This window comes from Gorilla gorilla, chromosome 1 (genome assembly GCF_029281585.2).
Source record: "Gorilla gorilla gorilla isolate KB3781 chromosome 1, NHGRI_mGorGor1-v2.1_pri, whole genome shotgun sequence".
NCBI lineage: Eukaryota > Metazoa > Chordata > Mammalia > Primates > Hominidae > Gorilla > Gorilla gorilla.
In genome coordinates this window covers 5,565,717-5,587,776 of record NC_073224.2, presented here as the reverse complement: position 1 = coordinate 5,587,776, position 22,060 = coordinate 5,565,717, and the positions used below count along the sequence as shown (strand labels likewise).

Sequence of the window (22,060 nt, the reverse complement as noted above, 5' to 3'; positions counted from 1 at the left end):
TAACAAACCTGCACACCCTGCACACGTACCCCTGAACTTAAAATAAAAGCTGAAGAAAAAACAAGTTTATTTGTAGAGATGGGATCTTCCTATATTGCCCAGGCTGGTCTCAAACTTCTGTGCTCAAATGATCCTCCTGCTTTGGCCTTCCAAATTTCTGGGATTTCAGACATGAACCATTGCTCCTGACTCCCTATCAACTAATTCTTAACTTTAAATTTATTTTTATTTTTTGTTTTCTTTTAGAGACAGGGTCTCATTCTGTCACCTAGGTTGGAGTGCAGTGGCATGATCATAGCTCATTGAGGTCTCAAACTCCTGGGCTCAAGCAGTCCTCCTGTCTTAGCTTCCTGAGTATCTGGGGCTACCAGTGTGTACCATCACGCCTGGCTAACTTTAATGTAGCATAGTCTTACTATGTGGCCCAGGCTGGTCTTGAACTCTTGGCCTCAGGCGATTCTCCCACCTCAGCCTTCCAAAGTGCTGGGATTACAGGTGTGAGCCACCACTGCCCAGCCTGATTCTTAACTTTATGCAGGACATCAAATCCTTAATCATACATAGTGCGTCAAATCAATTCAGTTGTCATCGGAATGCATGCCACCGCCATATCATTTATTAAGAAGCAAGCTTCAAGAAACCAGCAATCTCTTCTTATCCTGGGCCCGTTAATCATGGGCACTTGGGAGTTCTAGCCTGAAATTATTTGGCATCTGGTTCTTTCTTCAGGTCCAGCTCACCTGATATCTCTAGTAATTTCCTTAACTAAAATATCCTGATGGACTAATGAGTATCTTCTCATAATTCCATACAACTGTGGTTTCATGTATGTGACATTCTTAATTGTTGGGTAGGCTGTGATACTGCTATGGCTGTCAAAATCTTTAATATAGTCAGCAACTTGTAGCTGAGCTTTAATTGCTGCTATGTACTAACATCATCAACCATAAGGTGTTATTTAGTCAATGCGACATGAGAATTTTTATATGTAAAATCTCACCCCATACATACACACAAAGACATGTACAGGTGAAATAAACTAAATGAAATAAATTAATAAATATATAAGTTGAATTCCCTAAGTCCATTTTCTTCTTCTTTTTATGTTTTTTTTTTAAATTTGTTAACTCCCTAAAGCAAGATAGTATCTATAAACAAACTAGCCTGCAAGGCTTTTATGAAATTTACTCATAATACACATAATTTAAATATTTTTCCCCAATTTTTTCCTTAAAGCTTATTTAGCCTATTTCTCAATTAAAGACAACTTCAAAATATGTATTTTCCTCAAAGGATTCTAGCTTAACGGGCTAAATTTTTTTTTTCCCCAATTCCTATCATGCAGTTCTTCTGCCATTCTACCCCAAATTTGACATTGTTTTCAAAGATTTGACTTTGTTTTTAAACGTAGCTTTATTCAAAGCAATGCACTGAAAATGTCTAGATGGACTCTTTGCAGCTCCATAAACACTTACACTTGGTCCCGATCTTTTTATTAACTTTAAATTACATATGCAAGTATCCAAATTGCAGTGAGAATTCTCTCTGGATCATAAAGGTATGGAAGAAACAGCCAGCAAGCACCTTATTACTCCTTGTTGAACTCACCCCCTCTTTGACCTCATTTCTTTGACTCTCTTCTTTTGTCTCCAGCCATTCTGAAATGTGCTAGGCTTGCTTCGCCTCAGAGCATTTGCCATGCCATTCTCTCTGCTTCAAATATTTTCCCCCTTGAATTCTGCATGGGGAATTTGCTCTTCATATTCTTTGGCTTTTCCCTCAAATACAACCTTCTCACTTACTAACCTTCCCTGACCAAATTATTTAAAACTGAATTCACAACAGTCTTATTGGTCCCCTTTGCTTCCTTTATTTTCTTCCTAGCACTTTCCACTTTGACATGCCATATATTTTGTTTACTGTCTGGTTCTCCCACTGAAATGTAGGCATCATGACAAGAGGGTTTTTCTCTTGTGCCTTTTTTTTTTCACTGTTCTAACATCACTGCTCAGAGGAGTGATTGTCACAGAGAGGACACTCATTTAACACTTGAATGAATGAATGAGACACAGGATCTGGGGAACAAAGCAAGTTAGAAACACCACCCTACGTTACCTAGAGTAGCACTCCCATTTTCCCATGGCTTATTATCTGTTTTCTCAATTTGCTCATATGTGGAATGAATGACAAACTAATACGTGCCCTTCACTTCAGAATCTCACAAATGAGCATGATTTTTTTCTTCTGATCCAGGTGTTTTGGAACACACTTTACAGTGACCAAAAAACCTTTGTGAAGTGTCAGTGTGAAGAAGCAAATACAAACTCTTCACTAAGTGGCCCTCTTTTTGAATGTTAACAGGGTTTGGTCCCAGGGATTTCTGTGTTCAAAGCCTTTCAGGGCAAGGCAGTTTTCTGTGGAGTACACTGTCCTATATACCTAATGGGCTACTGGGTTTCAGCTGGACTAAGTCCTTATAGAGCCGTGATTCTCAAGAAGTAGGGGGAGATACTTTTATTTGTCATAACTAGAGTGGAGAGAGTGTGGTGTGCTACTGGCATTTAGTTTCTAGGGATGCTCAATATCCTACAATTAAGGTTCTATTTTTACCAAGTAAAAATATAGGTAGGCAAGGTAGCCAGATGAAATACAGGGACTTCCAGTTAAATGTGAATCTTAGATGAACAACACTGTTACCTGAAACTCAAATTTAACTGTATTTTATCCGTGACCCTGCCTCTTATAATGCACAGGACAGCCTCCTTCCCTCTCAACAAAGAATTATCCAGGCCCAAAACGTCGAGTGGAGGTTGAGAAACCCTGCCATACGGCAGTGGCTCTCAAGCCCTAGTTTGTACCACAATTACCTTCAGGGTTGGTAAGGCCGATTATTGGGCACACCCTCAGAGTTTCTTACTCAGTAGGCCTGTAGTGGGGTCCCAAGATTTGCATTTCCATCGATTTCCCAGGTGAAGCTGCTGTTAGATTGGGGGCACATTTGAGAACCACTACCCTAGAAAGTCCCCATGCTCTCCTGATTAGGAAGGAGCGAGGAAGGTTTCCAAGGTAGGACAGGGGTGGGAGGGTAAGGGAGAGTGGCGGGAAGAGCTGGCCCGCTGGGGTGGCTTATTTCGGCCGTTCTGGCCTCGCAGGCGTTTTCGGGATCCCTCTAGGCGCTGCGGAGGTCCCGGAGTCTCGATGGTCGCTCGGGCCGGGGCGTGGCCTGGCCCGGGGGCGTGGCATGGAAGGCCGGCCGAGGTGCAGCGAGCGCTCTGGTGCCGGACGTTGCGCGGCCGCGACGCCCGACGCCAACGCAGGCGCAGCGCTCCGATTCGGCGCGGCTCATGGTCCGGTTCGGGCTCGCGAGTCTCCGTCTGGGGTAGGGCAGGTAGGCCTCAGTGTGCTCGCGCTGCAGGCAGGGCTTCGCTTGAGTACAGGAGTGGTTGGCGTTGATGTTGCGTTTTCTCAACGGCGGCATCCGAGGAGTTCGTCCTCACTGCTGCCCGCCGACTGTGGGCTGGCAGGACCGGGACAGGAACAATGGGATTCCGAGGGCCGCAAGGGGGCGCTCCTTCTGCGGGTTGGGGTGCGAGGCCGGAGGCCGGGCCGGCTGAGCGGGAGGCGGAGCGGGGTGGGTGGGGACCAGGGCGGGGTCGGGCTAAAGAGAGATCGATTCAGGGCGGGGTGGGAGGGACCAGGTCAGGCTCGAGCGGGGTGGGCGGGACTAATGAGGCGGGCGGCCTGAGGCTGGTGGCGGGACTGCGGGTGCCACGTCACATCCTGGGGCGGGGTGGCTCTGTGCCAGGGCGCGCCGGGGGCGGGTCATTTTTAACTGCGTCTGCCTAGGAAGCCCCTGAGGTTTCTGAGGGTCTTTGCCCTTCTTTCTCTTTTGCTAGTGAGGTGAAGAGAAGGGAGGGTTCTTCCGTATCCCACAAAAGCCATTCTGAGCTGTTGGGGGAAGGGGTGGCCTGCCCTTCCCCACCTGTGGGATATCTTGTCAGGTGGGACGAGAGACTGAGAAAAGAAATAAGACACAGAGACAAAGTATAGAGAAACAACAGTGGGCCCAGGAGACCGGCACTCAGCATACCAAGGACTTGCACCAGCACCAGTCTGAGTTCCCTCAGTTTTTATTGATTATTGTTTTCATTATCTCAGCAAGAGGAATGCGGTAGGAGAGCAGGGTGATAATAAGGAGGTCAGCAAAGAAACATGTGAGCAAAAGAATTTATGTGATAAGTTCAAGGGGAGGTGCTATGCCTGGATGTGCACGTAGGCCACATTTATGTTTCTCTCTGCCCAAACATTTCAGTGGAATAAAGAATAAGAGGGCAGCATTGCTGCCAACATGTCTTGCCTCCTGCCATAGGGCAGTTTTTCTACTATCTCAGAATTGAACAAATGTACAATCAGGTTTTGTACGGAGACATTCAGTTCCCAGGGGCAGGCAGGAGACAGTGGCCTTCATCTATCTCAACTGCAAGAGGCTTTCCTCTTTTACTAATCCACCTCAGCACAGACGGGTGTCGGGCTGGGGGATGGTAAGGTCTTTCTCTTCCCACAGGGCCGTATTTCAGACTATCACATGGGGAGAAACCTTGGACAATACCCGGCTTTCCAGGGCAGAGGTCCCTGTGGCTTTTCATGGTGCATTGTGCCCCGCGTTTATTGAGACTAGAGAATGGTGATGAGTTTTACCAAGCATACTGCTTGTAAACATTTTGTTAACAAGACATGTCCTGCACAGCCCTAGATCCCTTAAACCTTGATTCTATACAACACATGTTTTTGTGAGGTCAAGGTTGGAGCAAAGAGGTTGGGGCAAAGTTACAGATTAACAGCATCTCAGGGCAAAGCAATTGTTCAAGGTACAGGTCAAAATGGAATTTCTTACGTCTTCCCTTTCTACATAGACACAGTAACAGTCTGACTTCTCTTTCTTTTCCCTACAGTTAGGCACCTGGCTCAGCTTTGGGGTGTTTACATCTATAAAATGTCTTTTGAATAATTTTTATCTTGAATTAATTTCAGAATTTCAGAGTCTTGTGAAACAAGCAGAAATTCCCATGTACGGTTCATCTGGATTTCCTAGGGGTTAACATCTTATTTTACAAAACAGTCAACAAAACCAGGATATTAACACCTACAGGCCTTATTCGAATTTCTGTACTCTCACCTATTTCCATTTTGTAATTTAGGTTCCAAGACAGCATTTAGTTGTCCTGTCTTTCCTTGGAGAAATTTACATTTTAAACAGCAGCTCTCCCGCCTCCCAATTCCCTAGGACCCTTTAGAGTGGCCTGGGGAGCTCCAGGTCTCACACCAAGTTGCTTTTTGTTTGCTGAGTGCCTGGGCCAGTTCAGTTGAGAATGCCCAGTTGGACCTCTGGGCAGCTCGTGACCACCCTCTGTTCCTCCTCCCAGTGCTGCTAGGCTTAGTGAATGGCACCTCTGTGCACCAGCCATAGGGTGCCTGAAATCTAGGAGGCTTCCCCGATCAGCTTTCTCCCCTGCCCTACCCCCTCAACCAATTATCCAGACTTGACGGTTTTACATTTTAAGTCCTCCTTAAGTGTGTCCATTTCTCTCCATAGGCCCCACCCTTTTGCCGTAGCCTTTTTGTCCATCTCCCTGCATCTGTGTTGGGGCCTGCATACTCAGTTGTCCATACTGCACCCAGAATAAGCTTGTTAACATACACCCTTCCTTCTGTTATGCTTTTCCTGTAATATTTTTTTTTAAACTTCCCATAGCTCTTATAAAGACAGGCCTCCTTAACAGGGTCTTCAAGTCTCTGCAGGGCTGGTACAGCCTCTTGTACCCTGTCCCGCAGATTCCTTACTCTGGCCAGACTGCTTTGCTTCTCCTGTGCTGTGCCTTTTGCCTGGGGTGCTATTCCCTGCCTGCTGAGGGAATTGTTACTCTTTCTGCAGCTCTCCATCATTTTGTCTTTTCCTCAGGGAGATATTCTCTGACCTCCCTGACTAGATCAGTTTCCGTTTTACTGGTTTTGATAAACACCTCCTTTCTTTTTTAGCCCTGTCATAGTTACAATTTTATGCATATATACCTGGCACCCAGTAGATACTTGCAGATGTTTGCCAAATGAATGAAAAAGTGATAGTGTGGCTGCCTAACAGCCTCTATCTAGACATTATTCCCTTTGTGAGTTTGCTTGGTATGTAGGGGCACTGGCTACCCATGTCCCCTTCCTCTGTTGGTTGTCTCAGGCAGGGCAAGAAAGATGGAGGAGCCACATGTGAGGGGATGGAGGGCCTGGGGAGCACAGTCTACAGACTCCTGAAAGGTAGAATGGGTTTTTGCTGAGCTTCTTGCGTATGTATCCCCCTCTGACCTGGTTGAGTCCAGTGTATTAGATTCTTCACTGACAGGTATTTCCTATGCGTGGTTTCAGAGACTCTTTTAGGAGTATATTTTAGTTAGGTTCAAGCATATATCAAGAGCTTCTGGTTCTTTTCTAAATAGTTGTCTCAAAGCCAAATAGTAAAGATGAAAATGAAAGTCTGCAGCAGGTTGAGATGGATGGGGTGCCCTGGAGTGTGGCCATTTGGCTCTGTGGCATGATTAATTTGGTTCAGCGAGTATTTATTGAGGGCCTGCTGCATGCCAGATGCCACGTTGCCTTCTGGGGATACAGAGGTGGGGTCGACCTGAAGATGGATTATTAATTTCGGTCTATTGTGGTGAAAGCTGTGGTAAGAGGAAGACTTGATTGGAAGCTTGATGGATGAGAAAGACATTGCAGGGGATCCCATAGGCAGGGAATTAGCACCCCAGGCAAAAGGCACAGCACACAAGAAGAAAGCAAAGCAGTCAGCCCAGAGTAGGGAACCTGAAGGAGACAGGATACAAGAAACTGGACCAGCCCTCAGGAGTGGTCTGAACCTAGAGGCAGAACTGGGTGGGGATGAGGCTGGGGACCAGGCTGTGAATGGCTTTGATTTTATATCAGAGCTTGGTTGGATTGTGACCCAGGGCAAGTTCTTGGTAGGCTGTGAAGATGGGCTCATGCCCTAATGGCTGGAGGCTGTCAGTCTGGATGTTAGCAAGTGGATGGGGCCAGCCTAAGGCACAGTGGAGGAAAAGGTGGTAAATTGCTGAGAGGTGGAGCAACTGTGAAATGGTAACACAAGTCAGGCTTCTTGACCCAAACCTGGCTGGACCTGGGGAAGAAGTCAGACTGTTTGAGTTTTATCAGTCATACTGACGCATCCTTAATCAAACATAATTTCTGCAGCAAAATGTATGGATATTTATAGTAACAGAATTAGACATTATGAAGAGCTTCAGGTCAGTCCAGGTTTTGCTGCCAAAGAGTTTGTTGCAAAGTTTTGAAAGAAAGTTCAGTTTTTAAACCATATTTGGCTTTTGGAATTGCAGGTGAGGGGTTGTGAACCTGAAATTATAGTTAACACTTGGGAATCCAGGCCTGTTGTGTCTGCTTTACACACATTGACTCTTACTGTTTTCACAATGCAATGAGGGTAGGTACCATGATGATCCCATTTTACAGGTGAAAGACAAGGGCACCAGGAAGTCTCTTTGGTAAGTGACTTTCCGAAATCACACAGCTCATCGCTGGTGGCTCCATATTACACATTTTTCCTGGGCTGCAGACTTGTGAAAGGGGGTGGGGAGAGATTGAGGGACTGAGGTCTTTTTTCTGCACCTCACACACCTGGCATCTGCCTGCAGCAAGCCTGCCTTAGTGCCAAGAAGGTCAGAGCAGAAGGGGAGCTGGAGCCCCACAGACATCACAATCACACACTTGGATTTACTGAAGGCCCATGGGGACTCATGTCTGTGATTACTGGAGCTTATGATCTAATCAGGTGATGAGCTTTTCTCACAAGCCATAGAGGAATTTTTTTTTTTAACAAAAAAAAAAAAACAGCTTTATTGTGGTATAACTGACATGCAACAAACTGCGTATATTCAAAATGTGTAATTTGATGAGTTTCGGCATGTGACCACACCGTGAAACCACCACCACAACCAAGATCATGAACATATCCATCATCTCCAAGAGTTTCCTCCTGCCCCTTTGTAATCTTTCCCTCCCAGCCCTATTTGCCCCCCCATCTCGAGCACCCATGAATGTGTTTTCTGTTACTATAGGTTAGCTTACATTTTCTAGGGTTTTCTTTTCTTTTTCTTTTTCTTTTTTTTTTTAGTATTTATTGATCATTCTTGGGTGTTTCTCGGAGAGGGGGATTTGGCAGGGTCATAGGACAATAGTGGAGGGAAGGTCAGCAGATAAACATGTGAACAAGGGTCTCTGGTTTTCCTAGGCAGAGGACCCTGCAGCCTTCTGCAGTGTTTGTGTCCCTGGGTATTTGAGATTAGGGAGTGGTGATGACTCTTAACGAGCATGCTGCCTTCAAGCATCTGTTTAACAAAGCACATCTTGCACCGCCCTTAATCCATTTAACCCTTAGTGGACACAGCACATGTTTCAGAGAGCACGGGGTTGGGGGTAAGGTTATAGATTAACAGCATCCCAAGGCAGAAGAATTTTTCTTAGTACAGAACAAAATGGAGTCTCCTATGTCTACTTCTTTGTACACAGACACAGTAACAATCCGATCCCTCTTTCCTTTCCCCACATTTCCCCCTTTCTATTTGACAAAACCGCCATCGTCATCATGGCCCGCTCTCAATGAGCTGTTGGGCATGCCTCCCAGACGGGGTGGCGGCTGGGCAGAGGGGCTCCTCACTTCCCAGACAGGGCAGCCGGGCAGATGCGCCCCCCACCTCCCAGATGGGGCGGCGGCCGGGCGGAGGCGCCCCCCACCTCCCGGACGGGGCGGCTGGCTGGGCAGGGGCTGCCCCCCACCTCCCTCCCGGGCGGGGCGGCTGGCCGGCCGGGGGCTGCCCCCCACCTCCCGGATTGGGCGGCTGGCCGGGCGGGAGCTGCCCCCCTCCTCCTGGACGGGGCAGCTGCCGGGCGGAGATGCTCCTCATTTCCCGGATGGGGCGGCTGCCGGGCGGAGGGGCTCCTCACTTCCCAGACGGGGCGGCCGGGCAGAGACGCTCCTCACCTCCCAGACGGGGTGGCGGTCGGGCAGAGACACTCCTCAGATCCCAGACGGGGTGGCGGGGCAGAGGCTGCAATCTCGGCACTTTGGGAGGCCAAGGCAGGCGGCTGGGAGGTGGAGGCTGTAGCGAGCCGAGATCACGCCACTGCACTCCAGCCTGGGCAAGATTGAGCACTGAGTGAGCGAGACTCTGTCTGCAATCCCGGCACCTCGGGAGGCCGAGGCTGGCAGATCACTCGCGGTCAGGAGCTGGAGACCAGCCCGGCCAACACGGTGAAACGCTGCCTCCACTAAAAAATACAAAAACCAGTCAGGCGTGGCGGCGCGTGCCTGCAATCCCAGGCACTCGGCAGTCTGAGGCAGGAGAATCAGGCAGGGAGGTTGCAGTGAGTCGAGATGGCGGCAGTACAGTCCAGCCTCGGCTCGGCATCAGAGGGAGACCGTGGAAAGTGGGAGATGAGGGAGAGGGAGACCGTGGAAAGTGGGAGACGAGAGGGAGAGGCGCCATAGAGGAATTTAAGTGTGATGTCATGTGGACCAGAGGTGGTCAGAGGCCCTGTGTATGGATAAGTTGGGATGCAGGCTGGCTGGGCTTTGAAGAAATTCAAGTAAACAATTTTATAAGGATTTTATAAAGAGATTCTTTATAAGGGACACAGACTGTTACATGTGGAGATGACCTAATTTTCTTCTTTTAGCTGTGCAAGATGTGTGTGTTCTGGAACATCACAGATGAACATCTTTTGCTTGCGACTCCCTCATCACTGCAGAGCAGCATTCCCATCAGGCTCTGACTGGGTCAGCTGGAGAGTATTTGTTCAGGTGTTTCTTTGCCAGTGTCCCTGTGCCTGTGTGTGTTTGAGTGTGTAAAATATACATACCAAAATATATAAAATGCACAGGAACAGTTTAAAGAATAATGAACAACTCTGAATATCCTACTCAGTTTAAGAAATTGAACCTTATGAAAACTTTATTTTTTATTTCCATGTTTTTGGGGAATAGGTGGTATTTGGTTAAACTTTTTTTTTTTTTTTTTGAGACAGTCTCTGTCGCTCAGGCTGGAGTGCAGTGGCGCGATCTCGGCACACTGTAAGCTCCGCCTCCCGGGTTCACGCCATTCTCCTGTCTCAGCCTCCCGAGTAGCTGGGACTACAGGCACCTGCCACCATACCCAGTTGATTTTTTTGTATTTTTAGTAGAGATCCGTGTTAGCTAGGATGGTCTAGATCTCCTGACCTCATGATCCGCCCGCCTCCACCTCCCAAAGTGCTGGGATTACAGGCGTGAGCTACCGCGCCCGGCCCAAAGTTTCTAATTTTTCTACATCCTTGCTGATACCATTTTCTGTTTTCTTGATAGTGGCCAGCGTAATGGGGTAATGTGATATCTCATGGTTTTGATTTGTATTTCCCTTATAAGTATGACTTTTAAAACTTTTCTTAGGTAGTTTAGTTTTTATTCCTATTTGTTATATTTGGTTCTTTTTAAGTGTGCTTGACCTTTTTTTTTCATTTCAGATTTTATGTTTCTTGTTCATATTGTTTCTTATAATATATTAAACTATATATTTTGTATTCTATGATAATTATGACATCTGTAGTCCGTGGGTCTGATTATGCTGTCCGTTGTTTCTGCTGACTCCCATTCATGGTACTTTATTGCCTTGTTTACTTTTTTATTTCCTTGTTTATGACTTTTTTTTTTTCAGAATGTGAATTCATCTTTGGAACTGTTATCAGTGGAGCTCTTCAATGTTTTTGTTGGGGATATAGTCCTCCAGAGAGGTTTTATCTGTTTTCACTATTCCTGGGGAAAAACTGCTAATGAAGGGCACTTTGGGTTAAAATTTTTACTTGAGGTTATTGAGCCCATTAAACAGTATCAATTGGCCTCATAAACCTTCATAGTTACAAGTTCTTAGGAGACACTCCGTCCCTGACTTTTATCCAGTGGTATGGTTAACTCAAGCATGTTTATTTTCTGGCCTCTTCTTCAGAGTTTGGTTACTTTTCATTTATCCTTGTCTCTTGGGCGCAGCCCTTTGGTAGGCCCTTTGTGCAGGCCTATTTTCCTAGCCCTTTGTGCTGGCATACCTTTAGTTTCCTCTAGCTTTTATACTCCATATAGTTCAGAATAGGAGGCTTAATGTCACCACAATTCATGAGAACTCCTCAGAGTGAAAGCTAGCTGAAGACTCCCTTGCTCCTTAGGGCTCCCAGATTGATTTTGCTTTTTGACCCAGTAAGATTCCATATTTTCTTGTCAGGTCAGTGCAGCACTTAAAATTTTATCCAGCTCTTTAAGTTTTCATCAGGAGAGATTTTTTTGGGATCTGTGGTCTGCCATACTGCTGGAAATGGAATTTAGGCATCTCATTTGCTGGGTGTCTTTTCTACTTCCCCTTACTCCTGAGAGCCACCTTGAGGCAGGAGTGAGGGGCCCATAGGAGTGGAGGTCATTGATGGCAGGAGCTACATTTTCTCTTATCTTCTGTGTCTGCAGAACCCAGGCCAGGATCCACCCCACAGGACATGCCAGCCACTGTTACTCCCTGACCACAAAAGCTTGAGAGTGAACCTACAGAGACTAGAAATTGGGTAGCTGGGGAGAGGAAGGTAGAATAACATCAGGAGGATAATATACTTGTCATCCTTTCTGGAGGGCTAGCGGGGCATAGGAGGTGTGTTGGAGCAAGATCGATTGTATGTATGTGCATGCATAACTCTTAGAATTGGCTGCAAAGGGGCAGACGGAGTCAGAATTTGCTGAGTTTGGTTTGCTTTTATGGGTTCATAGGTAGACGATTCAGTGAACTGCCTGGCAGGCTGGCAGGGTAGAAGTTCATTGGTAAGGTTGGGCTTAAAAGCTGCCTGAGATAGCATGGGGAGTCTGTGGGATTAGTCCTTTGGTAAGGGCTCTTGCCACACAACATTGAAGTCGTATTTTCAGGTTACCAGGGCAACCAGTTGATGATGGGGTCATTTGGGCCATGATTTGCATGTAGGGTACTAAACAACTCCTAACACCCTTTTTCCTGGCCACATAGCATTTTCACTTGATCACTGTCTATGTGCCTTGTGGTTTGGGAGCTGTTGGTTTGCCCCTGAGAACAGCCCACTGAACATCCATTCACCTCCTCCTGGTGGATAAAGGAGAAAAGGCTGGAGGCATTAGTGTTCCCCTGCTCTGTCCCTGTTATGGGAGGAAATGGACTCGAGGAGCTACTTTACTGAGTATTTTTGCATTCAAGGCCCTGGGTTCTGTAGTCAAGTCTTAAGGACAGGGGCAAGTGACCCTTTGGTGATACCTGCCTGGAATGGGCTCCGCTAGGCAATAGCAGAGGGGGCAGAGGCCTGGCGTGTCTAATAGAGAAGATTAGGAAGCAGACCTGGAGAAGATTAGGAAGATGATGCTGAGGGTTTTATTTTAGCCTTCAGGAGAGGCCTTTGGATTCTCATAGAAAAAAAAAAAATTCTCAAGGCCTCTCCTGAGGGTTCTGGCCCAGCTCCTGTGTCTGCTGGATCCTGTAAGCAAGCCCTGTGCGTATATATAATATAGATCAGACCCAGCTACTATGTAAGTGTTGTATATACAGTTGTGATTAGGTTCAGCCTCCCTCTGAGTGTGCTTTGGTATACAGTGGAGATCAGATGCAGACCAGAGCAGATAGTATTCATGAAATGGTCTCACAAACAACAAAAGGAGACTGGTCTGTGAAGGGCGTGCTCTGAGTAGCTGACAAAGGGGGCCTTGGCTCAGTTATTGAGAACTGGTCAGAAGCAGAGTGACTGAGCTGACTTCAGGGCCAAGTCGGGCTTCATTTGGCAGGGGTGAGGTAGGAATTAAAATGAATTTTAGACAAGTAAGGCCACATTCACCTGAAAAGTGTTGGCACTTTTTCTTTGTATTTGGCACTGTTGTAGAAGGGTTACATATGTATATGTCAAGCAACCATGAATGCGATAGCTACAGATACAAAAGGACCTGTGTGTGTTGCCTTGATGATGACTTGCATCACAAACATTGAAACTATTGGTGATGTAATTTTTCAAAATGGTCAACAAGTGTTGGTAAAGTTCTGATAAAAAGATCTTCATTTTCTTTACTATTAGTATGTTTACTATATTAAAATTGTGCAAAAGATGTTTTATATTTATGTAAATCTGAGTTTGGTTCTAAGCCCAAGTTAAATCATTGAGCTTAGGTTTTGGCAGGACAGATGGAAGTTGTGAGGGTATGAGACAGGTGTGGTTGTGGGACTGCCGTAACCCTTTCCACCCCTTCTCCCATTGTGACCACCAACCTTCTCCCCCAGCAAATTTTAAAGCACCCTCTGGGTGCTCTACTTCCTCTGTCCACTAACTGCCACTGTTCTGGGTGCAGCAGGGAGACAGAGAAGGATGTGACACCAGGTGGGAGAGCTATTGGAGATGCGCAGAGAGGAGTTGTTGGTCTATTCTTGCGGTTGTAAAAGTGGCCCAGAGTGAGTTGTCCAGGGAAATTAAAATGCAAAGAAAGTTTAATATCTTAAAATGAGAAGTTAACTTGAATCAGCTGTCCAGGTGGCTTGCCAGCAGTCATCACCATTTTGAAAATATTGACATGGGGTCCCTGTGGTGCTGAGATATTTCCTTAGCTGGAATCCTTGTGGAAACTCCCATCATCATTGTGTGCACGTGCAAATCCCCCTACTCCTATAATTAATTTCTGTGAGCTCTGGATAAACAGGGATGCTTCCTGACTTCTGTTTGCATTTCCCTCCAGTATTACTGCATTTTATCAGTTTATTGACAGGGTCAGGGCGACTGGTTTTCCATTAAATTATTCAAGTGTGACTGTCTAATCTCCTGGAAAACTAATTAGATGCCCTTGGACACTAACACTTTCCAAATCTGTTGTGATTTTGTTCTGCATCGCTGGGCAAGTCACTTCTTTCCATGCCTCAGTTTCCTCAATGGTTAAATGGGGGTTACTACAACCTCAAGAAGACATGAAAGGACTGAAATGCATTGACATCGGGAAAAATGCTTAAAACAGTACTCTGCACTTAAGTGCTCACTTGCTAAAAGAGTTTCTAATGTCTTTACTCCAAAATATTTCAAACATACAGAAGATACAGAGACAAATATATCAACATCCATGTCCCCACCTCCCAGATTTAACGCATATTAACATATTTTGCCATATTTGATTCAGATTTTTTTTAAAATATGGAACACTTATGAATTTGCATGTCATCTTTGTGGACAGGCTATGCTAATCTTCTCAGTATTGGTCCAATTTTAGTATATGTGCTCCCGAAGTGAGCGCTCAGATTTTTTTTTTTTTTTTTTTTTGAGACAGGGTTTCACTCTTGTTGCCCAGGCTGGAGTGTAATGGTGCGATCTCGGCTCACTGCAACCTCGCCTCCTGGGTTCCAGCGATTCTCCTGCCTCAGCCTCCTGAGTAGCTGGGATTACAGGCATGTGCCACCACGCCTGGCTAATTTTGTAGTTTTAGTAGACACGGGGTTTCTCCATGTTGGTCAGGCTGGTCTCGAACTCCCGACCTCAGGTGATCTGCCCGCCTCGGCCTCCCAAAGTGCTGGGATTACAGGTGTGAGCCACCGCGCCTGGCCAGAGCACTCAGATTTTATAAAAAGAACTAACAGATCTGGTTGGCCTTCCTCTCCCCCCTCACCCCATCTCATCTTCCACTTCCTCACTCCAGTTTCCCTCCCTCCTCTGTGGGTACCCCTTCTGTGAAGAGCTAGCGTGTAGCCTTCCGGTTCTGGTTTTGTACTCCTTCCCTGCACGTAGTATCTGCTGAGAACACAGGGAATTTCTTGTGGGTATTTATAGTTATATAAGTGGTGTTCTACACTTTCTCTCTGCAGCTTTGTTTCATTAAGTGTTGTTTTCAGGATCTGTCTGCTGTGTAGGTAGTTCATTTTTTTAAACTTCTAATTAATATATTCATTTCCCAGTTGGTAGTCTTTTAGGTTTTTCTGATGTTTAGCTATTATGGATAGTGCAGCGGGATGTTCTACTGGCATCTATTAGTAGAAGCCAGGGATGCTGTTAAACATCCTAGAATGCAGTGGAAAGCCCCCTGCCACCCCACAAGGGAAGACTTCATCTAGCCCCAAATATCATCTACTTTAGAATGTATTTTGGTGTGAGTTGTGAGATGAAGGAGTTTGTTCTTTTCCATCTGAATAACCAGTCGACCCAGACACTATTAAGGTAGTGAATCTTAAGTCAGATATATTTTTCCCTTAAATGGTAGAAAAGATCCTGTTGCCTTGCTTCTTAAGATACAATTTTTTTTAAATTGACTTTTCTTGTCTTACAGGTTCTTAGACTCTGTGAGTAAAGACAGCTTCATCTTCCCACTTCATCATGGCTTCAACATCCAGGTAGGAGTGCCGTTTGATCAAATGTTTTATTGAAGAATTTATTCCCCTATGCTTTTGAAAGGCCAGGTCCATGACATTTTTAGCTCTCGGCCTCAGTGTAACAGTTGGTGTCCAGGAAGTATAAAGGAAGAAGGGAGAAGAGATGGGAGAAGAATGGGAAAAATGGGAAAAATGGGAAAAGGCTGACAGTTGCGTGGTATGGGTGTGGTTATGTAGCACTAATGTTTACACTCGATAGAAAACCATGACTTCACTTTCCTCATCTTTCAAGATAAAGACACCAGATGGCTACTCCTGGGGCCACCTCAGTCCCCGCAGGCTTTCTCATGCCTGGGGTTTGAACAGTCATGTGCAGAAGTTGTTTGAGAGTCTGGGGGTGAGCTGGAGCTTGGGCAGTCAAGCCTGGTAGAGACCTGGAGCTTGCAGCCTTGGCTCTGCCCCTGTGAACTGGGTGAGGACAGGTCAGGAAAGCGTGAAGATGGCTGCTGTCCCCTGAGAACCTTACTCCAAGGTCCATGAGAAGGGCTTTTAATTTTCTTTCCCTTCAAACCGGTCTCTTTTCCTGGCCCATGCAGAGCTTGGATGAGTGAATACCTCACCTCCCTGGAGGTCAGCATGGCAGCTGACAGTCAGTCTCCAGGAAGTGAGGTTGGAGTGAATTTCTAATGCAGCCTGAACTCCAAAGTCCATGGGCAGTCTGCACTGATGCAGCCTCTGTGGTAAATCCTGCATCCTCCCTCTGGGATGGAGGGTCCTCACGTAGAGGTTGGGGCCTGCAAAGGGGCACAGGGAAGCTGCAGGGACCTCTGTGCCTACCCTCCATGCTGAGTCCATTCTCATAGCCAGGGTGATGTGTTTACAGCCTAGATATGATTCCTCACTACCCTGTTCCATGGTTCACCCCCACCCCTGGGGCTACCTATGGCAGCTGAACACTGGAAGTCCTGGCCAGGGCCTGTGGAGTCCTGTGGGGCCTGGTTCTCTCTGGCTCTGCTCTGCTCTCTTGTCCTCATTGCACCTGCAGCCTCGCTGATCTCCTTGCTGTTCTGCAGATGTCGAATCCCTTCAGTGTCAGGGCTGTGTGCCTGTGGTTCTTTCTCTCTGCCTGGGACATCTTGTCTCCAGCTGTCTGTAGGGCTCTTTCTCTCACCTCCTTCAGGTCTCCCACTCTGTGAGCCTTCTCTCACCATTCTGTCCAAAATAGCAGCCCTAGCTCTACCCCTTTGTTGCATTCTGCCCCTTATCCGGGATGGCATTCATTGCTACCTGACACCATCCTGCATAGCTACTTGTCTGTTGATTTGTTGTCTGACTCCTCCAATTAGAACTAAAGTGTTGTGCAGGGTGGGAGTGGAGTGTACCCATCGCCAGCCCCTGGGCAGCACCTGCTCACTGTCTGTGCTCAAATGCAAGTACAGAGAGTCTCCCACTTAGCGTGGTTCAACTTAAGATGGTGTAAAAGCCAGATACATTCTGTAGAAACTGTACTTTCAGTACCCATACTGTCACTCTGTTTTTCACTTTCAGTCCACTAGTCAATAAATCATATGAGCTATTTAATACTTAACTATAAAATAGGCTTTGTGTTAGATGACTTTTTTCCCAACCATAGGCTCATGTAAATGTTCTGAGCACATTTAAGGTAGGCTAGGCTACACTATGATGTTTGGTAGGTTAGGTGTATTAAATGCATTTTCGACTTATGACATTTTTAACTCATGATGGGTTTATTGGGATGTAACCTGATTGTAAGTCGAGGAGCACCTGTATCACTCACCATCCATTTGGTTCCTATGTCCACAGGGCCAGAGAGTGTCAGGAGTTTCCATGTTTTCCAAATTGATTTGGCTTCTGAATTGCAGTTAGCATACAGTAGGATACCCGCAAGGGAGCTACCTGAAAATCCAAATCTGCTCAGTTCTTGAATTTGGGTAGTGAGAGTTCAAGTTGGGAGAGTTTGAGAATTTGGGGAATGAGGGAAACTTCTATTTGTCAATAAGAGAGGGAAGGTATAGTAAGACAAACGTAATTGCAGAGCTCCTAGGGCCATTGAGTCTGAGGGGACAGGAGTGGGTGTCACTGCAGCTGCCCAGGGCTCCCTGTTGCCAGTTTCTGTTATCTGGGGTGATGACAGCAGCATCTGGATTCATCACTAAAGGGACCCTCTGCTTTAGAGTACATCGTTTAAGAAGGAAAGGAAGTAGGTAAGACCCCTTTATTCCGTCTCCCATTGTTAAAATACTTCTGCACTTAAAAGCAGAATCTGTGGGCCGGGTGCCATGGCTCACGCCTGTAATCCCAGCACTTTGGGAGGCTGAGGCGGGTGGATCACGAGGTCAGGAGATCGAGACCATCCTGACTAACACGGTGAAACCCCATCACTACTAAAAATATAAAAAAATTAGCCAGGCATGGTGGCACGCACCTGTAGTCCCAGGTACTCGGGAGGCTGAGGCAGGAGAATCGCTTGAACCCAGGAGGTGGAGGTTGCAATGCACCACTGCACTCCAGCCTGGGTGACAGAGCATGACTCCGTCTAAAAAAAAAAAAATTATAATAAAAAGCAGAATCTGTGTTTAGCTGGAAAATTTACTTACTAAATGCTGTGCCTTGTGGTGCCAGATCTGTGAAGCCATTCAAGTGAAAGTGTTTTATAGTGGGAGCACCCTCCTCTTTTCTGCTGAAGCATTGGCTTTCTTGCATGGCCTCTTCCTGATTCTGTTTCCTGTCATAACAGAGATGTCATTGCTGGGAGAGGTATCCATTCAAAGGTGAAGTCTGCAAAGCTGCTTGAGGTTCTGAATGCTATGGAGGAGGAAGAGTCCAACAACAACAGGGAAGAGATTTTCATTGCACCTCCCGACAATGCTGCGGGGGAATTCACTGATGAGGACTCAGGTGATGAAGACAGCCAGCGAGGTGCTCACCTACCTGGCAGTGTGCTGCATGCTTCAGTCCTGTGTGAGGATTCTGGCACCGGGGAGGATAATGACGACCTGGAGCTGCAGCCGGCCAAGAAGAGGCAGAAAGCAGTTGTGAAACCTCAGCGCATTTGGACCAAAAGAGATATTCGTCCAGACTTTGGCAGTTGGACGGCATCAGATCCTCATATTGAGAATCTGAAAAGCCAAGAGCTGAGTCCCGTGGGCCTTTTTGAGTTGTTTTTTGATGAAGGAACAATTAATTTCATTGTTAATGAAACCAATCGTTATGCTTGGCAGAAAAATGTCAATTTGAGTCTTACGGCTCAGGAATTGAAGTGTGTTTTGGGCATTTTGATTTTAAGTGGGTACATCTCTTATCCAAGGAGAAGGATGTTCTGGGAAACCTCTCCCGATTCACATCATCATCTTGTGGCTGATGCAATTAGAAGGGACAGATTTGAACTAATCTTCTCATACTTACATTTTGCAGATAACAACGAACTTGATGCAAGTGATAGGTTTGCCAAGGTCAGACCTCTCATCATCCGGATGAACTGCAATTTCCAGAAGCATGCACCCTTGGAGGAGTTCTACAGCTTTGGCGAGTCTATGTGTGAGTACTTTGGGCACCGGGGGTCCAAGCAGCTGCACAGGGGGAAGCCTGTGCGACTTGGCTACAAGATTTGGTGTGGGACAACCAGCAGAGGCTACTTGGTGTGGTTTGAGCCCTCACAGGGCACACTGTTTACCAAGCCAGACAGGAGCTTGGATCTAGGAGGCAGTATGGTAATAAAATTTGTGGATGCGCTTCAGGAGCGTGGTTTTCTGCCATATCACATATTTTTTGACAAGGTTTTCACAAGTGTTAAACTGATGTCCATTTTGAGGAAAAAGGGGGTGAAAGCCACAGGAACTGTTCGTGAGTACAGGACTGAGCGATGTCCCCTAAAAGACCCCAAAGAACTGAAAAAAATGAAGAGGGGTTCATTTGATTACAAAGTCGATGAGAGTGAGGAGATCATCGTGTGCCGCTGGCACGATAGCAGCGTGGTCAACATTTGCTCCAATGCTGTGGGCATAGAGCCAGTGAGGCTGACCAGTCGTCACTCTGGAGCAGCTAAAACGCGGACTCAGGTCCACCAGCCATCACTGGTGAAGCTGTATCAGGAGAAGGTGGGCGGCGTTGGTAGGATGGATCAGAATATTGCCAAGTACAAGGTGAAGATCCGAGGCATGAAGTGGTACTCAAGCTTTATTGGCTATGTCATTGATGCTGCCCTCAACAATGCATGGCAGCTGCATAGAATCTGCTGCCAAGATGCCCAGGTGGACCTCCTTGCCTTCCGGAGATACATTGCCTGTGTGTATCTGGAGAGCAATGCTGACACAACGTCTCAAGGGAGGCGAAGCAGGCGGTTGGAGACTGAGAGCCGCTTCGATATGATTGGGCACTGGATTATCCATCAGGACAAGAGGACCCGGTGTGCCCTCTGCCACTCGCAGACCAATACCCGGTGTGAGAAGTGCCAGAAGGGTGTCCATGCCAAATGCTTCAGGGAGTACCACATCCGGTGACATCATGAGACATGCTTCTTTGGTTTATAATGAGATGTTTACAGTTAAATACGGATAGCAGTTGAGCACTTCTGCTTTGTGTTGGAAAAAAGACCTGAATTTCTAATGACTTGATTTTCTATTTTCTCCCTATCCACAATATAGTTATCTTTTCTATTGTGTTGTGTTATGCCTACATGTGATATAAATTAATATTTATATTCATTTATATTTATATTTTTGAACTTATTTATTTAAAGTTATGGATCACTTTTTATTCAAATAAAAGTTGTGCTTTGGGGTATATTTGAATCCTAGCAAGAATAATCAAAGGAAAACTTGCAAGAACAGTAAGAAGACTTTACCATTGCATGCCATGGTTTATAATCTAAGATAGGCAATAGTGTATAAATATCATGTAAATGTGATGGATTTCTTAATCATATTTATTTCATATTAATCCAAGGTTATCAAACTTTCGAGGGATAGATAATCTGCCTTGTATTTAGTCAGAGGGCTAGAGGTGCAGATTTCATATTTTCTGAATGAAAATATTTTCATAATACACATATATCAATGTGGGATTCCTTTTTGTAAAAAAATTATTTTTTTAATTTTGTGGGTACATAGTAGGAGTGTATTTTTATGGGTTACATGAGATATTTTGATACAAACATGCAATGTATAAAAATCACATCAGGGTAAATGGGGTATCCATCTTGTCAAACACTTGTCCTTTGTGTTTCAAACAATCCAATTATACTGTTAGTTATTTTAAAATGTACAATTAAATTATTTTTGACTATATTCACCCTGTTGTGCTAGCAAATACTAGGTCTTACCCATTCTTTCTATTTTTTCATACCCATTAACTATTCCCACTCTCCCCCACCCCCTAACTACCCTTTCCAAGCTCTGGTAACCTTCTTTCCACTCTGTATGTCCATGAGTTCAATTGTTTTCATTTTTAGCTCCCACAAATAAGTGAGAACATCTGAAGTTTGTCTGTCTTTGCTTGGCTTATTTCACTTAACATAATGACCTCCAGTTCCATTCATGTTGTTGCAAATGACTGAATATCATTTTTTTGTGGCTAAATATTAATCACACTTCATTGTGTATATGTACATTTTCTTTATCCATTCTTCTGTTGATGGACACTTAGGTTGCTCCCAAATCATGACTATTGAGAATAGTGCAGAAAATAAACATGAGTTCAGATCTTTCTTCAATATACTGATTTTTTTTTCTTTTGGATGTATACTTAGGAATGGGATTCCTGAATCATATGGTAGCTCTATTTTTAGTTTTTGAGGAAGCTTCAAACTGTTCTCCGTAGAGGTTGTACTAATTTACATTCCCACCAGCAGTGTTCAAGGGTTCCCTTTTCTCCACATCCTTGCCAGCATTTGTTATTGTCTGTCTTTTGGATTACAGCCATTTCTGCCCGGATGAGATATCTCAATGTAGTTTTCACTTGCATTTTTCTGTTGATCAGTGATGTTGAGCACTTTTTTTGTACCTGTTTGCCATTTGTACCTTTTGTTTTTATTTTGAGATGGAGTTGCCTTGTCACCCAGGCTGGAATGCAGTGGTGCGCAATCTCGGCTCACTGCATCCTCTGTCTCCTGGGCTCAAGTGATTCTCCTGCCTCAGCCTCCCAAGTAGCTGGGATTGCAGGCACCCACCACCACACCCGGCTAATTTTTCTCTTTTTAGTAGAGATGGTGTTTCACCATGTTGGCCAGGCTGGTCTTGAACTCTTGAGCTCAAGTGATTTGCCCACCTCAGCCTCCCAGTATACATCTTTTTTTTTTTTTTCTTATACTTTAAGTTCTGGGGTACATGTGCAGAATGTGCAGTTTTTGTTACATAGGTATACACGTGCCATGGTGGCTTGCTGCACCCATCAACCTGTCACCTACATTAGGTATTTGTCCTAATGCTATCCCTCCCCTAGCTCCCCACCCCCCGACAGGTCCTGGTATGAGGTTCCCCTCCCTATGTCCATGTGTTCTTATTGTTCAACTCCCACTTATGAGTGAGAACTTGCGATGTTTGGTTTTCTGTTCTTGTGATAGTTTGTTGAGAATGATGGTTTCTAGCTTCATCCATGTCTCTGCA

General features: G+C 45.6%; 1 protein-coding gene and 1 non-coding gene across 5 annotated transcripts; one reads left to right on the top strand and one right to left on the bottom strand.

Annotated features, from left to right (window-relative positions):
• The first annotated feature begins 3,246 nt into the window (after positions 1 to 3,246).
• LOC101144634 (piggyBac transposable element-derived protein 2) lies at positions 3,247 to 20,743 on the top strand. Of its 4 annotated transcripts, XM_063706863.1 has the most exons (5): positions 3,304 to 3,388; positions 9,757 to 9,856; positions 15,395 to 15,458; positions 17,494 to 17,662; positions 18,196 to 20,743. In XM_063706863.1, the coding sequence occupies exons 4-5, from the start codon at positions 17,586 to 17,588 to the stop codon at positions 19,955 to 19,957; spliced, it is 1,839 nt and encodes a 612-aa protein (XP_063562933.1). In that variant the 5' UTR covers positions 3,304 to 3,388; positions 9,757 to 9,856; positions 15,395 to 15,458; positions 17,494 to 17,585; the 3' UTR covers positions 19,958 to 20,743. The 4 variants fall into 4 exon arrangements, with proteins under 4 accessions (XP_030863653.1, XP_055237497.1, XP_063562933.1 ...); XM_055381530.2 differs by lacking the exon at positions 17,494 to 17,662; XM_031007793.3 differs by lacking the exons at positions 9,757 to 9,856; positions 17,494 to 17,662 and having other exon boundaries at positions 3,247 to 3,388.
• Positions 14,266 to 14,371, bottom strand: LOC115933513 (U6 spliceosomal RNA). The gene has a single exon (XR_004069337.3). It is a non-coding gene; the product is annotated as a U6 spliceosomal RNA (small nuclear RNA).
• Positions 20,744 to 22,060: the final 1,317 nt, after the last annotated feature.